We start from the raw sequence: 17,391 nt of genomic DNA on the forward strand, positions 1-17,391 counted from the left end.
ATTGATTTGTCATTTTGTTATCTTTTAGTTTTGTAATTTTGTGGATGATGGACAGCATTCAAACTAAACACAAGTAGGGGGAAAGGTTTTTGCCAGTGTATGCACAGAAACACTTGAATATAAAGGTTCATATTTTGAGGAATCTGGACTTCACAGCTGGTTTTGGGAGAGTTTTTTTTTTTTTTTTCTCTCTCTCTCTCTCTCTCTCTCTCTCTCTCTCTCTCTCTCTCTCTCTCTCTCTCTCTCTCTCTCTCTCTCTCTCTCTCCATAGCAGCACATAATGCAGTATGTGTTGGTATTTTTATATGTTGAAAATGCAGTTTAAAATTATTCATGTTCTTTTTCAGAATTTACTGAATTTTGTATAGGTTGTATAGACAAGAAAAGATGTACTGTTTTATTACTAATATATTGAATTTGATATGTTATGTTTACTGCATATCCTTTTCATGTTGACACACACACACACACACACACACACACACACACATGTAAAGAGCCAAGCTTGGGCCCTGTAAATCACAAATAGGTAAATACACACACAGAAAATGTCAGACTTTCATATCGATGAATGCTCTGATAGGTTTAATCCTTACTGAAAGCCTCTTAAAGCTACTTTTGCTCATATTCAGATCTTTTGTTGCCATGATTCTCCAAGGCAAGATAAGACATTTCAGTCTGTGTGTGCAGGACTGGAGTATGGGCAGTTTTAGGTAATGCAAGCAATACAAGCAGCTACTTTGACCTATTTATTTAAGGGTCACCAAATGCCAGTGTGATGACTTCACACTAATGTTTTTTTTTTTTTTTTTTTCTACAATACAACTTTAAAGGCTACTGTTTTTATTCATGAAAATATTACATTATTACCAGCCTTTCCATTCCTGCTCATGTCTATTATGTTCAAATTACTAATAATGGTTGGCCCACTACCATTGCACTGTGATGTATATTTAAGTTGAAGTTTTCTATGTAGAGTTAAAGCCTGAAACAATATAATCTTGTTTAGAGTCTTCAGAGAGCAGAAAGTTGGAATAATTATGTGTATAGAGACCTCCATGAGTTCAAGAGATACACAGGTTTGCAAGGTTGACATTAGGTTGTTTTACCGTGCTAGTGATAGATGAAAATTTCACCATTCAGAATGCTCTACTTAGTGATACATGGATTTGTAAGTGTATTTTCATTATTCTAGTGACAAATTGACAAAATTCTTAGTGACACGGGTTTTTAGGACTTTTTACATTTATGTTCTTTGCATGAAACGAATAACTAACGCTTCTTATTATCTATAATATATGATATATTGCAATAGTTTGGCAGAAGTGTGGTTTAGGTTTGGTAATATAAAAGATAATTTCAAGTCGATGCGTGACGCCGAAATTTGTCATGTGCCGAGTACGCAATACGCAGTGGTGAGTGGTGGGGTCGTCTCGGGATCAGCTGATGTGGCAGTATATCACGCAGCACAGGTCAGCGCCAATCCCCACTCCGTCAGTGTTTCTTAACCCGGTGGCAAAGGAAGGTTGTGGAGATGACAGCCTTGTGGCGTCATCTGGGCGGCGTCACGTCATCACTGCTCTGTGTAACAATAGGAGTGGCGGTGTGTGTGTCTTCCCCACAAGAGAGGACTAGCCTTCTGCAGCAGCGCGAGACGTACCAAGGTGGGTGGCTCAGTGGTGCCTTCACCCAGTGCCAGGGACGTGGACAGTGCAGATACTAAGGCCTGCCTCAGGAGAAATCCTATGACACCTGTAGAATCAAGATCAAGGATAGACTAGTGTTCTTCAGGTATCTAGAGGGGGAACAAATCCCTCCCCCATCCCCTGGCTAGGTTAGGTTAGGATAGCTGCCATAGACCTTTACATAAAACATATTTTACAAAATAGAGCCCCTTTAAGGACATTTATTTAACCTAGCATTACCTGACACAACTCTACATAACCTAAGTAACTGCATGGCTTCATCTCGCCTGGCACATCCCTCAACGACAGGGACTCTTCTCGCCCACCTTATATTTATGTTTTTTCTGTATGTATATAAAGGTAAATGTGAAAGAATGGAGGAAAATAAACTGTTAATAGTATGTACCAGAAAAATACTCCAGACAATGTTCACATTGAGATTTGTAGATGCAGATGTGTTCACGATTTTGGTAAAAAAAAATGACTATACAGCACCAGTTATTGCTGGATGGTAGCTGCTTTTGTTGCACTAATCTACATTTTATAATTTTAAAGTTTTGTGACAAGTTTCAGTCAAATGTTTGTTTTTTAGCTATGCCCTTCCTCATGTACTTCCTCATAATCTTTCCTTTAATATGAGGAATAAATTGATACAATTTTTTTTTTTTTTTTTTTTTTTTTTTTTTTTACAGGGAAGTTTTGGCAGATCACTGACATCCACTGGGACCAAAAGTATAGTGAGGATGGGGACTCTGCCAAGATGTGTCATAGAGCTTATCAGTCTGGTGGACATAACAGCAAGTGGGGAAACTACAATTGTGACTCACCCTGGCCACTGGTGAAGAGTGCAATCCAGGCCATGGTGGACATAGAGGCTCGACCAGATTTTGTGCTGTGGACAGGGTGAGTCTGGTGTGGTACTCTGTACCCTAGATACTTGAAAGTACACACAACTGCTTTTCCTTAAAATTTTTGCGATAGTTTCTAACTTTAATATTATTATCTACTTATTTGATCACTTATCTATTTGTTTATTTATTTACTTTGTATTTTATTCATTCTTTTCCATAAACAATTTTTCCTTTTCATGACTTACAAGTGGTCATATGTGATGCCATCGGACTCTTGCACTATCTCTCTCCTCATGTCACCATATTTATCCAATATTATTCCCAATTACTTAATTCAGTCACTTTCTCAGTTCTTGTCTTCTATAATCCACCTCACATTTTTCTACACATGGCTTATTTTACTTAGTAAAGTATCTCAGTTATGGTAACCAAGTATTATTTCTAATTTCAGTGACAATGCTCCTCACACGGATGACCCAGAGCCAAACTTCTCGGTGATCTTCAGCTCACTAAGTAATATCACGGGGGAGCTGCGCACAGCCTTCCATCCCTCCATCCCGGTGCTGCCTGTCTTGGGCAATCATGATGCATTTCCTAAGGTTTGTCCTTCACTATAAAACAATGTCTGATCTCGTGAAACAAATTAGAGAAACAAAGAAAATGTAACCATAGCACTCAATTTTAGAAGTTTTGAATTTATTTCTGTTTTGAGATTTAATTGTCCCCTTTTGTAGAATGACTATCCAGTTGCTGGAAAAGAATTTTATGGTAAGTATCTAACTGAGGGAGGCTGGGCAGCACTTTTGCCAGCAGAGGCCCAGCAAGAGTTTGTGAATGGCGGGTACTACAGCTACACATTGGACTCAGGAGTCATGGTAAGGGGTGGAAGGGATCTTTCTGACTTTTAGTTGATTGAAGCTCACAGCATGACTCAGAATGTGTTTTAAGTTACTGTTAATCAGTGAAATATGTTTGATGTTAATACTCTTATAAACAATCTTTAATTTCTTGTGATATCCTTTCTTTTGTTACAGAGGCTAAACAATTCTTTAGGCCTAAGTCTTTTTTTTTACTCTCTCTCTCTCTCTCTCTCTCTCTCTCTCTCTCTCTCTCTCTCTCTCTCTCTCTCTCTCTCTCTCTCTCTCTCTCTCTCTCTCTCTCTCTCTCTCTCTCTCTCATGTTTTATATTACAAAAGATATATGTTCCTTATTGTTGTAACTGCTTAATGAATTACCTTTTACTCTTCCAGATACTTGTTGTGAACACCAACCTTTATTATGCTTTCAATACACTTGGAACAGATGTGCCAGACCCATGTGGGCAGTTTGCTTGGCTACGATCAAAGCTACAGTTGGCTCAGGATGAGAAATTAAAGGTTCGTATTTGCATGTCTACTGTAAATAGACATAGCATATCACTCACTCATGAGCATACATTGATTTTAGAACTAGTCATAATGTCTCAGTGGTGAAATTGACAAGAAAGACTATGATAAATTTTATACACACACACACACACATGCATATAGTGTTAACTAGAAACCTTTGAAGGAATTGTAATTGTTTGTTTCATGAACCAGGTGATCATCACTGCCCATGCCCCACCTGGCTACTTTGAGAGGGAGGCCCTTGTGCCGTTTTTCAATGACTCGTACAACAGTGCCTATGTTGATCTGCTGAATGACTTTGGAGGAGTGATTCTGGTGCAGATTTACGGCCATGAACACACTGATAGCTTCAAACTGTTCTCAGGACCTAAAGGTTTGTTATCAACATCAGTATAATTTTACATTTATAAAAGAAGTGAGGAAATAACATTTTGCTGTAAGTTCATGAGCTTAAAATTTTCAGTGGTTTTTAATTTTTTTAATTTTGATTGTTTAGGTGAAATAGAGAGTGTGGCTCTCTTGGCCCCATCAGTCACCCCTTGGCATGCATCTGTCTTTGGTGGCACTGCAATCAACCCATCGGTTCGCCTTTACCACTATACTCGTTCAGAAGTTTTGGATTATTTTCAGTACCACCTTAACCTGAGTCAAGTTATATCTTCTTCAGATAGTACATTGAACACTACAGCTGACAGTAGTCTTGAAGCAGGTAATGAGACAGAAATACCCAAGTGGGAATTGTTCTATCAGGCAAGGGAGACTTACGGGCTCAGTTCTCTTAGCACCATCAACATGGCCAGCCTCTATAAACAGCTGGAGAGTAATAACACCCTATTTCAGAAATATTACCTCTTTAATTCTGCTGGGTATAATAATGGAGTGTGTGATTCATCTTGCAAGAAAAACCACATTTGTGCCATTGCATATTTGAAGATAGATGATGTTGTTCACTGTATGCATTTTAAGTCACCAAGATCCCACACTCTGTCATATGAACATTTATCAAAATTTGGGAAAGAACTTGCTGGAAACTTCCATAAGTCAAATGCATCCCAACTGATCATTACTCTTGTGGTGGTGAGCATGGCCCTGACGGTAGTGTTGGCAGTTGTCCTGGCTGTTATGTTGATCATGGTTGTCATCAAGAGGAGCAGAATGGTGCCAGCCGAGAGAAGCTTTCCTATTCTAGATTTGTCAAAGCCTCATTGGCAGAATTATAGAAAACTACCATGAGCATAAATTGAATGAAAGATAATCATGAATTTTAAGATACACAATATATTTTTAATAGAATTTTACTCATGTCACCAGCTTATTGGTGTTAAGGATGTAGGAATATCTAGGACTTCAAAATTATCAGAGGGTACACATGTAAAAATATTATTCTGACTTTTTAATGTCCTATGAAGTAATGACTTAGAGGAAAAGAAATTTGCAGTAATGCAAGAAATATCTTGGTTGTAGTAATGATTCTCTATTTTTATATTAAATTATGGAAAATTATTTAAGTGGTCAGTCTGAGGTGATTGGCCTTGGGTTGTGTTGCAGGATTTCTCAGCATGAAGCAGGAGTGTGGAGGGAAGGGGTGAAGGGTGCAGCCTCTGTGTGAAACATAAGTGCTTGGGAACTGCTCTGTTTGCTCAACTTATGATTTTAAGCTTTGCTACAATGTGGCATAATGTTCTAGACACACCGGAAAAAAAAAAAGTGACAGCAAAGATAAAGGGCCTACATGCATACCTATATATGTACAGTACATATGTTTTATGTTCTCATATTTCTTAGATTTTTGTTTTTAGTATCATAAATGTGTATGTGTATAATGTAGCAGGATTTTGGATTTTCATAACTATTATGATGGATGTCATGTTTGTGTGTTGCTTGTTTGTCGACTAAGTCCTGTAATCCGTTGAAGAGTCAGTGTCTAGCTTCAGTTTCTTAGTCAGGTGTATACTTTCTTTATTTTTATTTTCTATTTATTTCTTTACTAATTATTTCTATAGCACAAGTATGTATGTAGTACCTTGGAATCACTTTGTCCGTCCTCTTTACTTTCTTCTATGAGTACATACATTGAAGAAGTAGGGAACTGTCCTTTGGCAGAGACATTATTTTTGCTTCTTTGCTGTGCCCTTCATTTGATGTTGTTGTGACGTGTTCTTAATCCAGTTCACCTTAATCCATCCAGCCTGAGTCTATATAGCTGCTAATACAACATTGTAAATATTCTTTGAAACCTATATGGTAGTAACGTGGGAACTATTGAACATTGTGTTCATAGATTCTGAGCATACGGCTTTGAATATCAGGAGAGGAAATAGATGGGATTGAATGCAGTGGAATGGATAATGGTAGACAGTTTGTTTGTACTGGCATTATAATGACAGATTGCCCTGTAATTATTGGCTAAAGATTGTGTTCAGTACTTTGATAAGCATTGGTGATACAATAAGCAGCAAGCAGGATGACTAAACATAACATACAATGAGATCCTGTGTAAAAATTTAAAGACCAAAGAACTTGACAAATATGTATAATTACAATTTTTACAAGCTGTCATGAAATGACAAAATTTGACTCAAGTGAATGAGATTTGAAGGTCAATATTATGGTGACTGTACTCTTGTTGCCTGTAATCATTGATGTCTTTCCTTTTTATTGTGATAAGTGTATTTGAAAAATTAACCACTGTCCATGTTATTTCAAAGATAGTATATTTTTTATCACCATGTACATAATTCATAGCTCAATCTTTTATGATATTTTGATAGGTGTAGCCAGTAAGATAATATATATACTTAAAATGTATACATAAAAAAAAAAAAATTGTGTTGAATAGTAAACACAATATATGTGGTGAATGGTATTGTTCCTACACTTAGAACATGTTTGGATTTGATGGTAAGGTGTTTGCAAGTGTAAGTGGTAATACTGTATATGTATCCTACAAGCTAAGCTTACACGGCACAGCAGTTACCTCCATAAGTGTATAGGCAGTAGAAAATATAAGATTAGCAGTATAAATTGCAATTTATATTGTTAAATTATCATTTGTGTGTGTTTTCAAAACACTGTGGCTTTATTTTGGTATGTTACATGCACTGGCAGTATTAGCAGGGATAACACAACTACTCATCAGTGTCAAAAGATGTTACCTTCACAGTCAAACTATCTTGCATGTAGAACTTTGCCCTGAAAAGTTCAGCACATGAATGTAAAGCACACTACCACCAGCAAACACTGAAAGTTGAACATTAGGAACAGTATCAGGATGGAATCAAAAGCAATGAAATATTATTCCAAACATACATTTTACATCACAGGCTGTAGATTTTTATCTTGCAGAATAAATATTTTTGAAACACCCTCTTCATTCCTACAATTAAAGATACTCAAGTTAAAACTCCTGTCCATTAACAACTTGATAAAAATGCACACATTTCAATTTCACTCTGTATATTGACTTCATATATTACTGCAAAATTTCTTGTAATAATAATAATAGCTGCATAAAAAGTGCTTATGTAGTAGTTTATCTTTGTAATTAGGTATTTTCTTCATTGCTATTTATCTTTGGTTGTGACATTTTATATGTAATGGCAGTGTATGGAACATTTCTTTCAACATCATAGTGTTTCATTCAAGGATTTCTACTATATTCTTATGATTGTTGACAAGTGCCACTCTTCTGTACTTTGTAGTACCTCCTAGAATTTCACAAAAATCTATTGAACATAGTGACCTGAAGAATTTAGGAATGAATGCCCAAATACAGCTGTCCATACACTGTTGTTATTTTTTTTTTTTTTTTTTATTTATTTATTTTTTTTAACAATGACTAGAAGTGATTTCTAATTTTGAAACAATAAGCATTTGACAGAATTAGGCCTCATTATTTTGCAGACACATTCTCATTCAAACGCAGGGACAACCCATGTGACAACTCAAAAACTTACACCATTTACTTCATGTATATGTAATTGTGAACATTACATAGAATAGATTCACTGGAGCTACTGGCCTGGAAAGATGCGCACCTCTGTGTTATACATAATACACTATATTTCAAGATTTTCTGTCAAATATGTTATATAAATACAGTATTACACATTATGTAATGTCCTTTTTTTCTTAATGTATCTTATCTCTCTCTCTCTCTCTCTCTCTCACACACACACACACACACACACATTATATCTCAAGGTTTTGTGTTTTGTGTGACTTGAACATCCCTCATTCTTTTGACAACTTAAGTCCTCATTTTCATCACACACATTACTTAGCTAGGTGAATCACATGCAAGTAACAGCCTTGAGGATTGTGGGTCAGGGCGGAAAAACTTTTTCATTGAGTTTTACATTATCATGGGCACTTGTGTGATTTGGCAGTGATTGGCACACATAATTTTTCTCAGGAATATTCAGAAACCTTCCTACTCACTTGATACAGTGAAATGATAAAGAAAAATAATACAGAAAATATGAACTACCAATTCTTGTGAAAATGGCACTAACATATAGCTACATTATCTAATAATGTGAAAAGAACTTAGGTTATCAAAGAATATGCTAATCTAGAAGTCACATACCCCTACCTCTGTTTCCTTCCTGCAATACAACCATTTCTATTTATTTTTTTTCTTTTATGATTAAATCTTCCCTTAAGGTGATTTTTTTTTTTTTTTTTTTTTTTTTTTTAATATCAACTGAATAGTCATGTGGTTCTCCAAATATTTTATAGTAAACAATTTGAATTAGAAGTGGCAGGGCTAGGATATGGCTTCTCAAGCATCTTACTCCACGGTGTGACTATAGTCACTTGTAATGAAATAAATTAAAGCAGGCCAACTTGTGTATGCTGGTGAGGGAAAATCTTGTCACTCAGATGAAACTAATAACAATATGTTAAAAGATGTCTTTTCTGTTTCCATTTTTATAAAGGTACTTGAATGCAATTTACAAGTTCTCCAAAGGTGAATTTTTCAATCAATGAACAAATAGTAAATGTGAATAATTGAGATTACTACCATGAATAATTGCTTGCTAACCATCACATAAAAGACAAATGCAGTGATAGAACATCCAATGTACTATTTTACAATGAGATCTACATCTAGCATGAAACACATCCTTGGTTATATATCTATGTTTATACAGTATACATATTTTCACTGTGATCTGCTGCAGTCTCTGACGAGACAACCAGACGTTACCCTACGGAACGAGCTCAGAGCTCATTATTTCCGATCTTCGGATAGGCCTGAGACCAGGCACACACCGGGACAACAAGGTCACAACTCCTCAATTTACATCCCGTACCTACTCACTGCTAGGTGAACAGGGGCTACACGTGAAAGGAGAGACACCCAAATATCTCCACCTGGCCGGGGAATCGAACCCCGGTCCTCTGGCTTGTGAAGCCAGTGCTCTAACCACTGAGCTATCGGGCGTGTGTGTGTACAAAGAGTTGCGTCATGTTTCAGAACAGTAATGAACACATGTTTGGTGTAAATCTATTGATCATGATTACCAAGAATTTGTACATATTAAAAAGTCATATAGAGTGAGTGGATGAAAAGTGTTAGATCTAAACAACTTGCTTAATATTTTCTAACAGTGATTAGCATGTCAAACTCAAGAAGTAAAGTATATAATAACTGAGACTGTAGTAAAATCATTATTATTAAGTTCAGGATCAAGACATACAAAATGCTCTCATATTTTCCCAAGGATATCATAAGAATGTTACAGTTAGTGATAGAGAAGGATGAGGACAGTGGTGGTTGTGGAGTGAAACAGAAATAAAGCCATTTTCACATGGAATCTTCTGGGCGAGTGATATGATTGAGCAAAAAGTCACTCTTTCTATTCATTTATAGTACATGTACTGTACTTATTTCTTTGGTTTATAATGCACTAGTATATTTTTATGGTAAAATAGCAAATTTAGAGTATAATTTTCTTCCCATTTGTCCTATTACATTATTTATTGTGGACACACTACTGTACTACTGCATTATGAACACTGGTCATGTAAACAATGACACCAGAGAGTGATGGCAGTGTGCTTGTCTTGCTGACCACCAACACTGTTGTCAGGGTGTACCAGGGGAGGAGAATTTGTTGTAGTTGTTGAGCACCAAGTCAGTGAGGGATGGCCGCTTATTAAAGGCATTGCGCACATGGGTGGCACACCGCAGCTCAGGATCTATCACTCCCAGCACCCCACCAACCAGGTGCAATGAGCCAGTCACCAGAATCTGTAAAGGATCACATTGAAGTAAAACAAAAATTACTTAGTTGTATTAGGTTCAAGCAAAAGTAAAAATTTTATCAGTCAAGTTGTTATAGCTCATTCAATTGGGTTTGTACAGACAACTACCAGCCACATGAATATCACTAATATTACTACTGACCTGGACTTGAGTTGCTTCTTGAAGGCGTGGAGGGGGAGGGAAGGCCGGAGGGGTGAGCAGCTCCCCAGTGAGGTTGGGATCACGGCCACAGGAGAGCCACACCAGGGCATCCTGAATGCATGGGAAGATGATGCTTGGCACATCTGAGGCAGGCATGCTGGAAGTCAAGTTCAGATTTCTCTCACTTCCTTCACTCTGTGTTGTGCCATCCACCTCTGTGTCCTCATGATCTGGTGATTCAGATTCCAGTTTTGATTGATTCCTTACGAGACGAATCCATGAGCTCCTCTGCTGTTCACACCGTAAGTGTGCTTGGTCTCTGGAGATGGTATAGTTGGTCTGATCTGAAAGTAAGTTCATACCAAGTGACCATAAGAATATTCAACTTGTATCACATGGTATCTAAAGTTTATAATTAAGATTAACAAGTTGGATGCAAACCTGTCATTTTTCAATAATATGGAGTTGTAATATACCTGAGGAGGCCTTCATGGAAGTAGTGACCAAGTTGGTGGTGAAGATGGCCAAGTCAAAGTTACATGAGGTAAGTAGCTTGAGCAGCGTCTCTGGATCACGGTCACCAGTCGAGTTGAAGAACAGCAGACGGAAAGTGTTGCCCCCACTGAGGGAACAGTGAATGCAAATTCTAACATAGTTTTGTAATATAAGTAGAACCCAAACTAATAAGATGTAATAGGTGTGTATGGAAAAAGATATATCAAATTCTGAAATAACTCAAAAGTGTATGTAATACAAGATTTCAGGAAAGAAAAAAGATGATTGTGATGGATTGAATGAATGTGAAAATGGATGGTAGAAATGCATATGAAATAGAAAAATAGAAAGTTTTTGCAAATTGCAAATATTACTCACAATGCCTTCAACCTGGTATTTTATAGAAAGTTGATATTAAAGTCAAAGAAAATTAATATATACAAATTGCTCTCAACCACTTGTTTGACCATACTTTTGAGGGGCATGCATAGGAGCCGTCTTGAGGAACCAGTCCACACAGGCCTGCATGCTGACAGGCGTGTGGGCCCCATCCAGGAAGAAGGTCAGAGGGCCACTCGCCATCACCTGCGGGGAAATCTTTCATGCCAAGCGTCTGCTACACAGTAAACTTTGGGATGCTATGCAAGACATAGCATAATAAAAGTTCCTCATTTCATTACATGCAGTCTGTACACATTGCAAAAATATAGTTGTTTAGTTATTCAAGAAAAAAAAGTAACAAGAATATGAAAGATGAAAAATATTCCTTTTGAAAGCAAGCTTTGCATAACCAGAACATTTCCTCCTGGTCCAATAAACATGGAACTGCTCCACCATTCACCAAGAGATTCACATACAAGTAGAGAACAAGTAAACGTTTAATTGGCAAATACCACTAACCTGAGATCTGCCCGGCCACACTGCATACTTTAGCCCCAGTACATCCTCATCAGACAGTGTGAACGGAATGGCAGCAGGCACATTCAAGTGATCTGAGGTTGAGGTTGCAGTGTGCACCACCTCTCCACTCCTGCCTGAATGATTAGATTATTTTCTTGTAATTACTTTTTGTTTTCATAGAAACACAGGCTTTACATTCACATGCAGCAAGGATGCATGTTCTGATATCCAAGCAGAAGCAGAAATCAAGAAAACTATAATAACTACATGTGTTCAGGTTCAGAGGATAATGTAATAACAGTTGGTGACAAGCACATGGTTGTGAGCACTTTGATATTTGAAATGTATCTTCCATTTTTATTAATTATCTAGTATGCAGTAATTTACATAGCTACCACTGAAATTGAGAGAGAGAGAGAGAGAGAGAGAGAGAGAGAGAGAGAGAGAGAGAGAGAGAGAGAGAGAGAGAGCACAAGGAAACTATACATATATATACTGTACCTCTATTCTGAGAGTTCATCCAGTATTGAGTAAGCTGTAGGGCAAGTGATGCATTACAGTACTGGACATTGCCTGCCAGGCCAAGCTGTAGAGGCCGTGCCCCCCAACCATAATTCTCTAAAGGTGGTATTAAGTACAAGGGAACCTGGAAGGGTTATTATTCTTCAGCAAATAGTTGTTTGGTAATCCAGGACTTATATAAAATAAATGTTAGAAGGTGAGCTTCCAACTCTCAGTTTCCAAATTATTCTATCAAATCCACAGTAATTGTGAAAAAAAAAGTACCTGTTTTTCCTTAGCTCTCTGTAGCAACACACTCAGGGAAGGCTGTAGTGGCTGCTCCACAGTGAAGGTTGGGACCCCCGGCTTCATGATGCCAGCCTTGTGCCAAGCTATGGACTCAATGGTGTTGCCCAGGATGGAGGTGTGGTCATAGTCTAGGGTTGTCACTCCACACACCACTGGTTTCCTGAACATGTCATCACAGCTAGATTGACTCAAGATAGACCAAGTATTTTCTAATCATGAACAGAACCTAAGATTCTTGTCATGCCATTTGCAGACAAATTTTCAATTAAACCATATGTTCTTATCACTTCATTGTTGATTCTACTGCATTATTCTTCAGGAGAAACAAATACCTCACTAACACGCTGGAACCAAGCCTGTTTTTTTGTCCTCCCATATCCTATGCTTGAAAGTTGAACTGCTTCACCATGGAATATCAAGGTGGCAAGAAGCCACAGGAATCCTCAAGAACCCAACTCATGCATGAATCTAAATTCTTCTTTTACCCTACTTGATGTGCAGAACAATAAAATGCCTCAAGGCTCTACACTGGATTACACCAGTGCTCAGGTACTCACCTCACCACATTGGTACAGTCATACTCGCCCCCCAGGCCCACTTCTAATACCGCAACATCCACTTCCTCTTTTACAAATACTTTCAATGCAAGCACGGTCAAAAACTTGAAGTAAGCAGGCATGTCATCATCACTGGTCTGGGGAAAAAAAAAAAAAAAAAAAAAAAAAGAGATAAAACTCAATTGCCAGCAGTCACAAATAGCAAAATACTTACTACAGATATGTTAAAGTATAGGAGTGTCTGGAAGGCTGAATGTTTGAGGAAATAAGTAGCAACAGTAAAAAGTGAGAACTTTGGCCATACCTTCTTGGCTATCAACTGATTATATACATCCCAGAAGTAGGTGATAAAGTCTTCTTTTGAGATGGGCTGGCCATTGATGCGGATCCTCTCCCGCACGGCCACCAGGTGTGGCGAAGAGTAAAAGCCTGTCCGAAAGCCGTGTTCCCTCAAGATGCTTTCCACAAAGGAGCAGGTGGATCCCTTCCCTTTTGTGCCTGAGGAGAAACCATCACCAAACCATGTGATGAGTGATACAAAGAGATGAAGATGTTCTCCAGTAGCAGTAACACCATCGCTCAGCTCTTCACTCAAAGGACTAAAATTAAGTGATTACCACCCAACAAAATGTGACAATAAACAAAACTTCTGCACATGACTGAGAAGGAAGCCCACAGTCATGTATTACTCTGAGATCTCACCTGCTATATGGATGACTGACAGAGAATCAAGATCCTTAAGGGAAATGCCAACCCTGTCAAGGAAGCCTTCCGTGGCTTGAACATTGTTTGTGAATCCTCGCTCCTGGCGGATGCGCTGCAACACGGCTGCATTTGACTGAAGGGAATTGAGCGTCTGCACAGCTTCCTGCCATGAAATAGGAATCCTGTTAAGTACTTAACCAATTACCAGTCTATGCATTATCTGTCTATCAAGTCTTCTGATCTACTACAATACTATTTGTTTTGCAGCCTGACATATAATTACAACGATTGTAATGCATCTTAAAGAAATCCTGTATACAAATTGTATAGTTTCATATTGTATAATCAAGATTTGGCCACTATCTCTGAAGGCGATGGCAAAATATCTTTGTTCTGCAAAGGAAATGTTTATAGCACAAAAGCAATAGAAGATTGGAATGCAATATGGAGAAACACTAGGCAATTTTTCTGGAGCTCTACTTATTCCATTGGCTAGAAGTAACATATAGCGTGGTGTGTGGAAGCACCAAGAGTTCAATATTTGGGATTCATATCATGTTTGCCATCAAGGTCATAGGTCAACTTAAAGATTAAAGCACCACATACTGCTGAGCTATCATGATGGACAGCAGTGCTACACAAAACAGTTATATAAAGGTCATAAGAAAAATATTATAATAATAAAACAATATACATGTGTGACATATTGTACACTTGCCATGAATTACTTGATGATGAATAATATTGTGGATAATTTATTCTGAAAAGGTATATGATCACTGGTGGAGACAATTGCAAGGTACTCACTTGATAATGTTAAATAAAATGTGTGTAAGGAAGAGCCCAGCCAACACATCCCATTAAATACAATGACAATAGTGCTGACTTGCGTAACTGTCACGTGTAGTATGTAAGGAATCCTAGACCATGCATAAGAACTTGATATAATAACGAATAAAGAAGATAAAACACAAGAAACTAATACCATTTCGAAAAACAGCATCCTTAACACAAAACTAACCTTACTTATTTCATTAGCAAGATTTCGTCATTTCGTAAAAGGAGTGAATTCACATAGACAGGAAGCTGAATACAGAGATATTGATAGAATTGGAGGTTACTGTGAATGTTGTGATAAGAGAGTGCCGCACTGTACCTCATAGTGCTGGTCCACCTCTGCCTGACAGTGAGTGGCCAGCCTCCTCACTCCCTGTCTGTCATGTGCCATGGCCATCCTCGGGGCTGTGCTGAGTCTCCGCCACTGCCGCCACTGGCAATAAGTGGCGTGGAAGAGTCTGGCCATGATGAAGGCTGTGCTGGCGGGCTAGCGGCGTCAGAAGCGGACCAAGTGATCACCACGCGCCGCCACACGCCACCACGCCACCTCCACGCTGCTCGGCGCTCGCCACTCGCCAGTCGCCACACATGATTGACAGTTTATACAGTCATTCATGTATGTTAGAGAAATAAGTGGGCTTTGTCATTATGAACTGCGAAATATACAATTGCAGTGGTATTGTTTACAATATCTAGTCAGCTCACACTCCAAGTTTTATAGTCACTGCATCTTAAAGGTTGTGATTTACTTTTCATCTATTATTTACAGATTCGTACATTGTAATTGTATGCATGCTGGTACTTTCCATTGCTTATCCATACACACGACAGTTGACAGTTGACCTTTCTGCAGTTTTACAATGATGTGCAGTAAAGTTACTGATCAATTTATAGTATAGTACGGTAACCATATAATTGCGCACTATTGTTATGTAACCTTCTCACTGTATATGATACCTCTGATTTCATAGAATTAACCGCAGTACATTTGAACACTTGAAAACCTTCCTTACATCAATGTAGGACATGTGTGAATAAGATAAACAAATACATTTACCTGAGTCAAGGTCACAGCTAGGTGATAGTCGCATGTCTATATAATTACTATGCAGTCATCATTTGGACCCAGTTTTCTCCATCAGTTGCAATTTGCTCGTGGAAACACACGTTACAAAAAAAATATATTACTTTATTTGTTTTCTGTGTACTGCAATAAGAGCGAATTATTTATTTATTCGGCACAGGAAAAGACATGAGTAATCATCATTTCCAGTTATCTCTCCGTTATGAAAACACAGATAAGAGCGATAACACCAGTGCAAGCCAGACATCTCTTATTTGAAACCTGGCGCCATAAAACAAGAAGTCACGGCCTGCCAATAGATGTCGTGGCGTGCCATGGCTCGTGTGTTCAATCCGTCCCTCCTCCTTCTCAGAGCAGCTCTTCGACCTGCCGTCAGGATTGCCTCCCCAAAGCGGTTCAGACCAGACTCCTACATTCCAGCCCTCACTAGAACCATGGCGTACTCTTTCTGCGAGAAGGGATTGGCCAATACCGGCGACTACCGCGTATATGTCAGTAAGTGTTGGCTTGTTTTGATGTTTTCACCGGTAAGACCCCCTCCCAGTATGCCCGAAGGCCTGCCGTCTGGGGTCTGAACCGGGCACTGGTGAGCACTTATGGTTCCCGAGTTATGTTGATGACAAGTCAAAAGTATCATGGGAAGTGAATGGGTAACGCATGGGTCTGATGTCATTAGTGGAAAGTTCCACGTGACGTGTCACCCATTATTGTTGACAGTTACTTGTGGTATCCCATATATCGTTACTTTTCATTATCATTTGGACTATTTTGAATTTAGTGTTGTGGGAAACCTGGGCAAGCAGGAATGGGTTGGTGTGTTGCCTGGTGTGGGTTATACCCCCCAGTGGCCCCACCCGCTCCCTGAGATGCATCCCGGGGGGATATTTGTGATGCTTTTTAACTTACTACCTTTTTACAGTGTTTCGTGGAAATGTGTGTCGAATTCTCACAAGATCACGTGTGGTGTTGCCAAAAATGTATTGTACTGTACATGCACAGTGCATGCCTAGCTTCAGATGAGGTGGAATGATTGATTTACTACATGCCCTACTGAGATAGAACAATGTTAGTCTGTGAATATTGGTGATGAAGTAATTACAAGAAATCACAGGGAAAGGATGACATTCGCTGATAACGATAACAATCTCTGATAACGGGAACTGATCAACTGTTCTTAATCTGGCGTGAGTGATTGGCTGGCAGGTTGGGTGGCTGGGTGGAGGCTGGAGGCAGGAGAGAGGGATATGGCATGTAGGCAACAAGTGGCATGGCGTCCCCTTTGCCAGTTCATACCAAAGCATATCGGAATTTTCAAACCTTAGTGAATGAGGGAATTAGTTCATGGGTTTCTAGGGTGGCATGAGGTGTTTTGCGCTAGTCTATGCTGTGAAAACTCCTTCCGTTCTCCCTGGCAACTAGTTAAGAGAGGAAGACTTTCATCGGCGCCTCACTCTTACCTCACACTTGCCCGACCGCCTCTCTTCCTGCGTCATCTGTGCCCGTACTGAGAAACTCTTTGCTCTCTCATTACAACCATTTCAAAGACCACAGAGATGACTAGCCGGGTTCTCAAGTGTTTCTAAGTCATTAATGTTGAAATCTTGTTTGTCACTGTCATAAATAAATTAAATCTTTCAAACCCGCGTAATTTGAACTATTGTTAG

The 17,391-nt window shown here is 38.6% G+C and overlaps 3 protein-coding genes and 1 long non-coding RNA gene across 4 annotated transcripts in view; 2 read left to right on the top strand and 2 right to left on the bottom strand.

The window, feature by feature from the left end:
* Window positions 1-892: 892 nt before the first annotated feature.
* On the top strand, window positions 893-8,037 carry LOC123507638 (acid sphingomyelinase-like phosphodiesterase 3b). The gene is made up of 7 exons (XM_045260696.1): window positions 893-1,664; window positions 2,378-2,588; window positions 2,988-3,135; window positions 3,271-3,411; window positions 3,787-3,912; window positions 4,117-4,297; window positions 4,421-8,037. Exons 1-7 carry the CDS (start codon window positions 1,535-1,537, stop codon window positions 5,155-5,157), a joined length of 1,674 nt encoding a protein of 557 aa, XP_045116631.1. The 5' UTR covers window positions 893-1,534; the 3' UTR covers window positions 5,158-8,037.
* LOC123507646 overlaps window positions 7,217-17,391 on the bottom strand; it is a 17,870-nt gene continuing 7,695 nt past the window's right edge. Inside the window, exon 2 of the long non-coding RNA XR_006675697.1 lies at window positions 7,217-8,089. This is a non-coding gene — a long non-coding RNA (uncharacterized LOC123507646). The remainder of the gene's footprint in view (window positions 8,090-17,391) is intronic.
* On the bottom strand, window positions 9,588-15,700 carry LOC123507637 (folylpolyglutamate synthase, mitochondrial-like). The gene is made up of 11 exons (XM_045260695.1): window positions 14,963-15,700; window positions 13,804-13,969; window positions 13,406-13,599; window positions 13,102-13,238; window positions 12,521-12,704; window positions 12,236-12,380; window positions 11,735-11,868; window positions 11,307-11,419; window positions 10,816-10,961; window positions 10,340-10,683; window positions 9,588-10,183 (listed from the first exon to the last, which is right to left on the bottom strand). Exons 1-11 carry the CDS (start codon window positions 15,107-15,109, stop codon window positions 10,019-10,021), a joined length of 1,875 nt encoding a protein of 624 aa, XP_045116630.1. The 5' UTR covers window positions 15,110-15,700; the 3' UTR covers window positions 9,588-10,018.
* The window catches only part of LOC123507640 (inorganic pyrophosphatase-like), a 75,309-nt gene continuing 73,929 nt past the window's right edge, over window positions 16,012-17,391 (top strand). Inside the window, exon 1 of the mRNA XM_045260699.1 lies at window positions 16,012-16,222. Coding sequence (XP_045116634.1) covers window positions 16,027-16,222 — 196 coding nt within the window. The 5' untranslated portion in view covers window positions 16,012-16,026. The remainder of the gene's footprint in view (window positions 16,223-17,391) is intronic.

Source organism: Portunus trituberculatus, chromosome 23 (genome assembly GCF_017591435.1).
Source record: "Portunus trituberculatus isolate SZX2019 chromosome 23, ASM1759143v1, whole genome shotgun sequence".
NCBI classification, from domain to species: Eukaryota; Metazoa; Arthropoda; class Malacostraca; order Decapoda; family Portunidae; genus Portunus; species Portunus trituberculatus.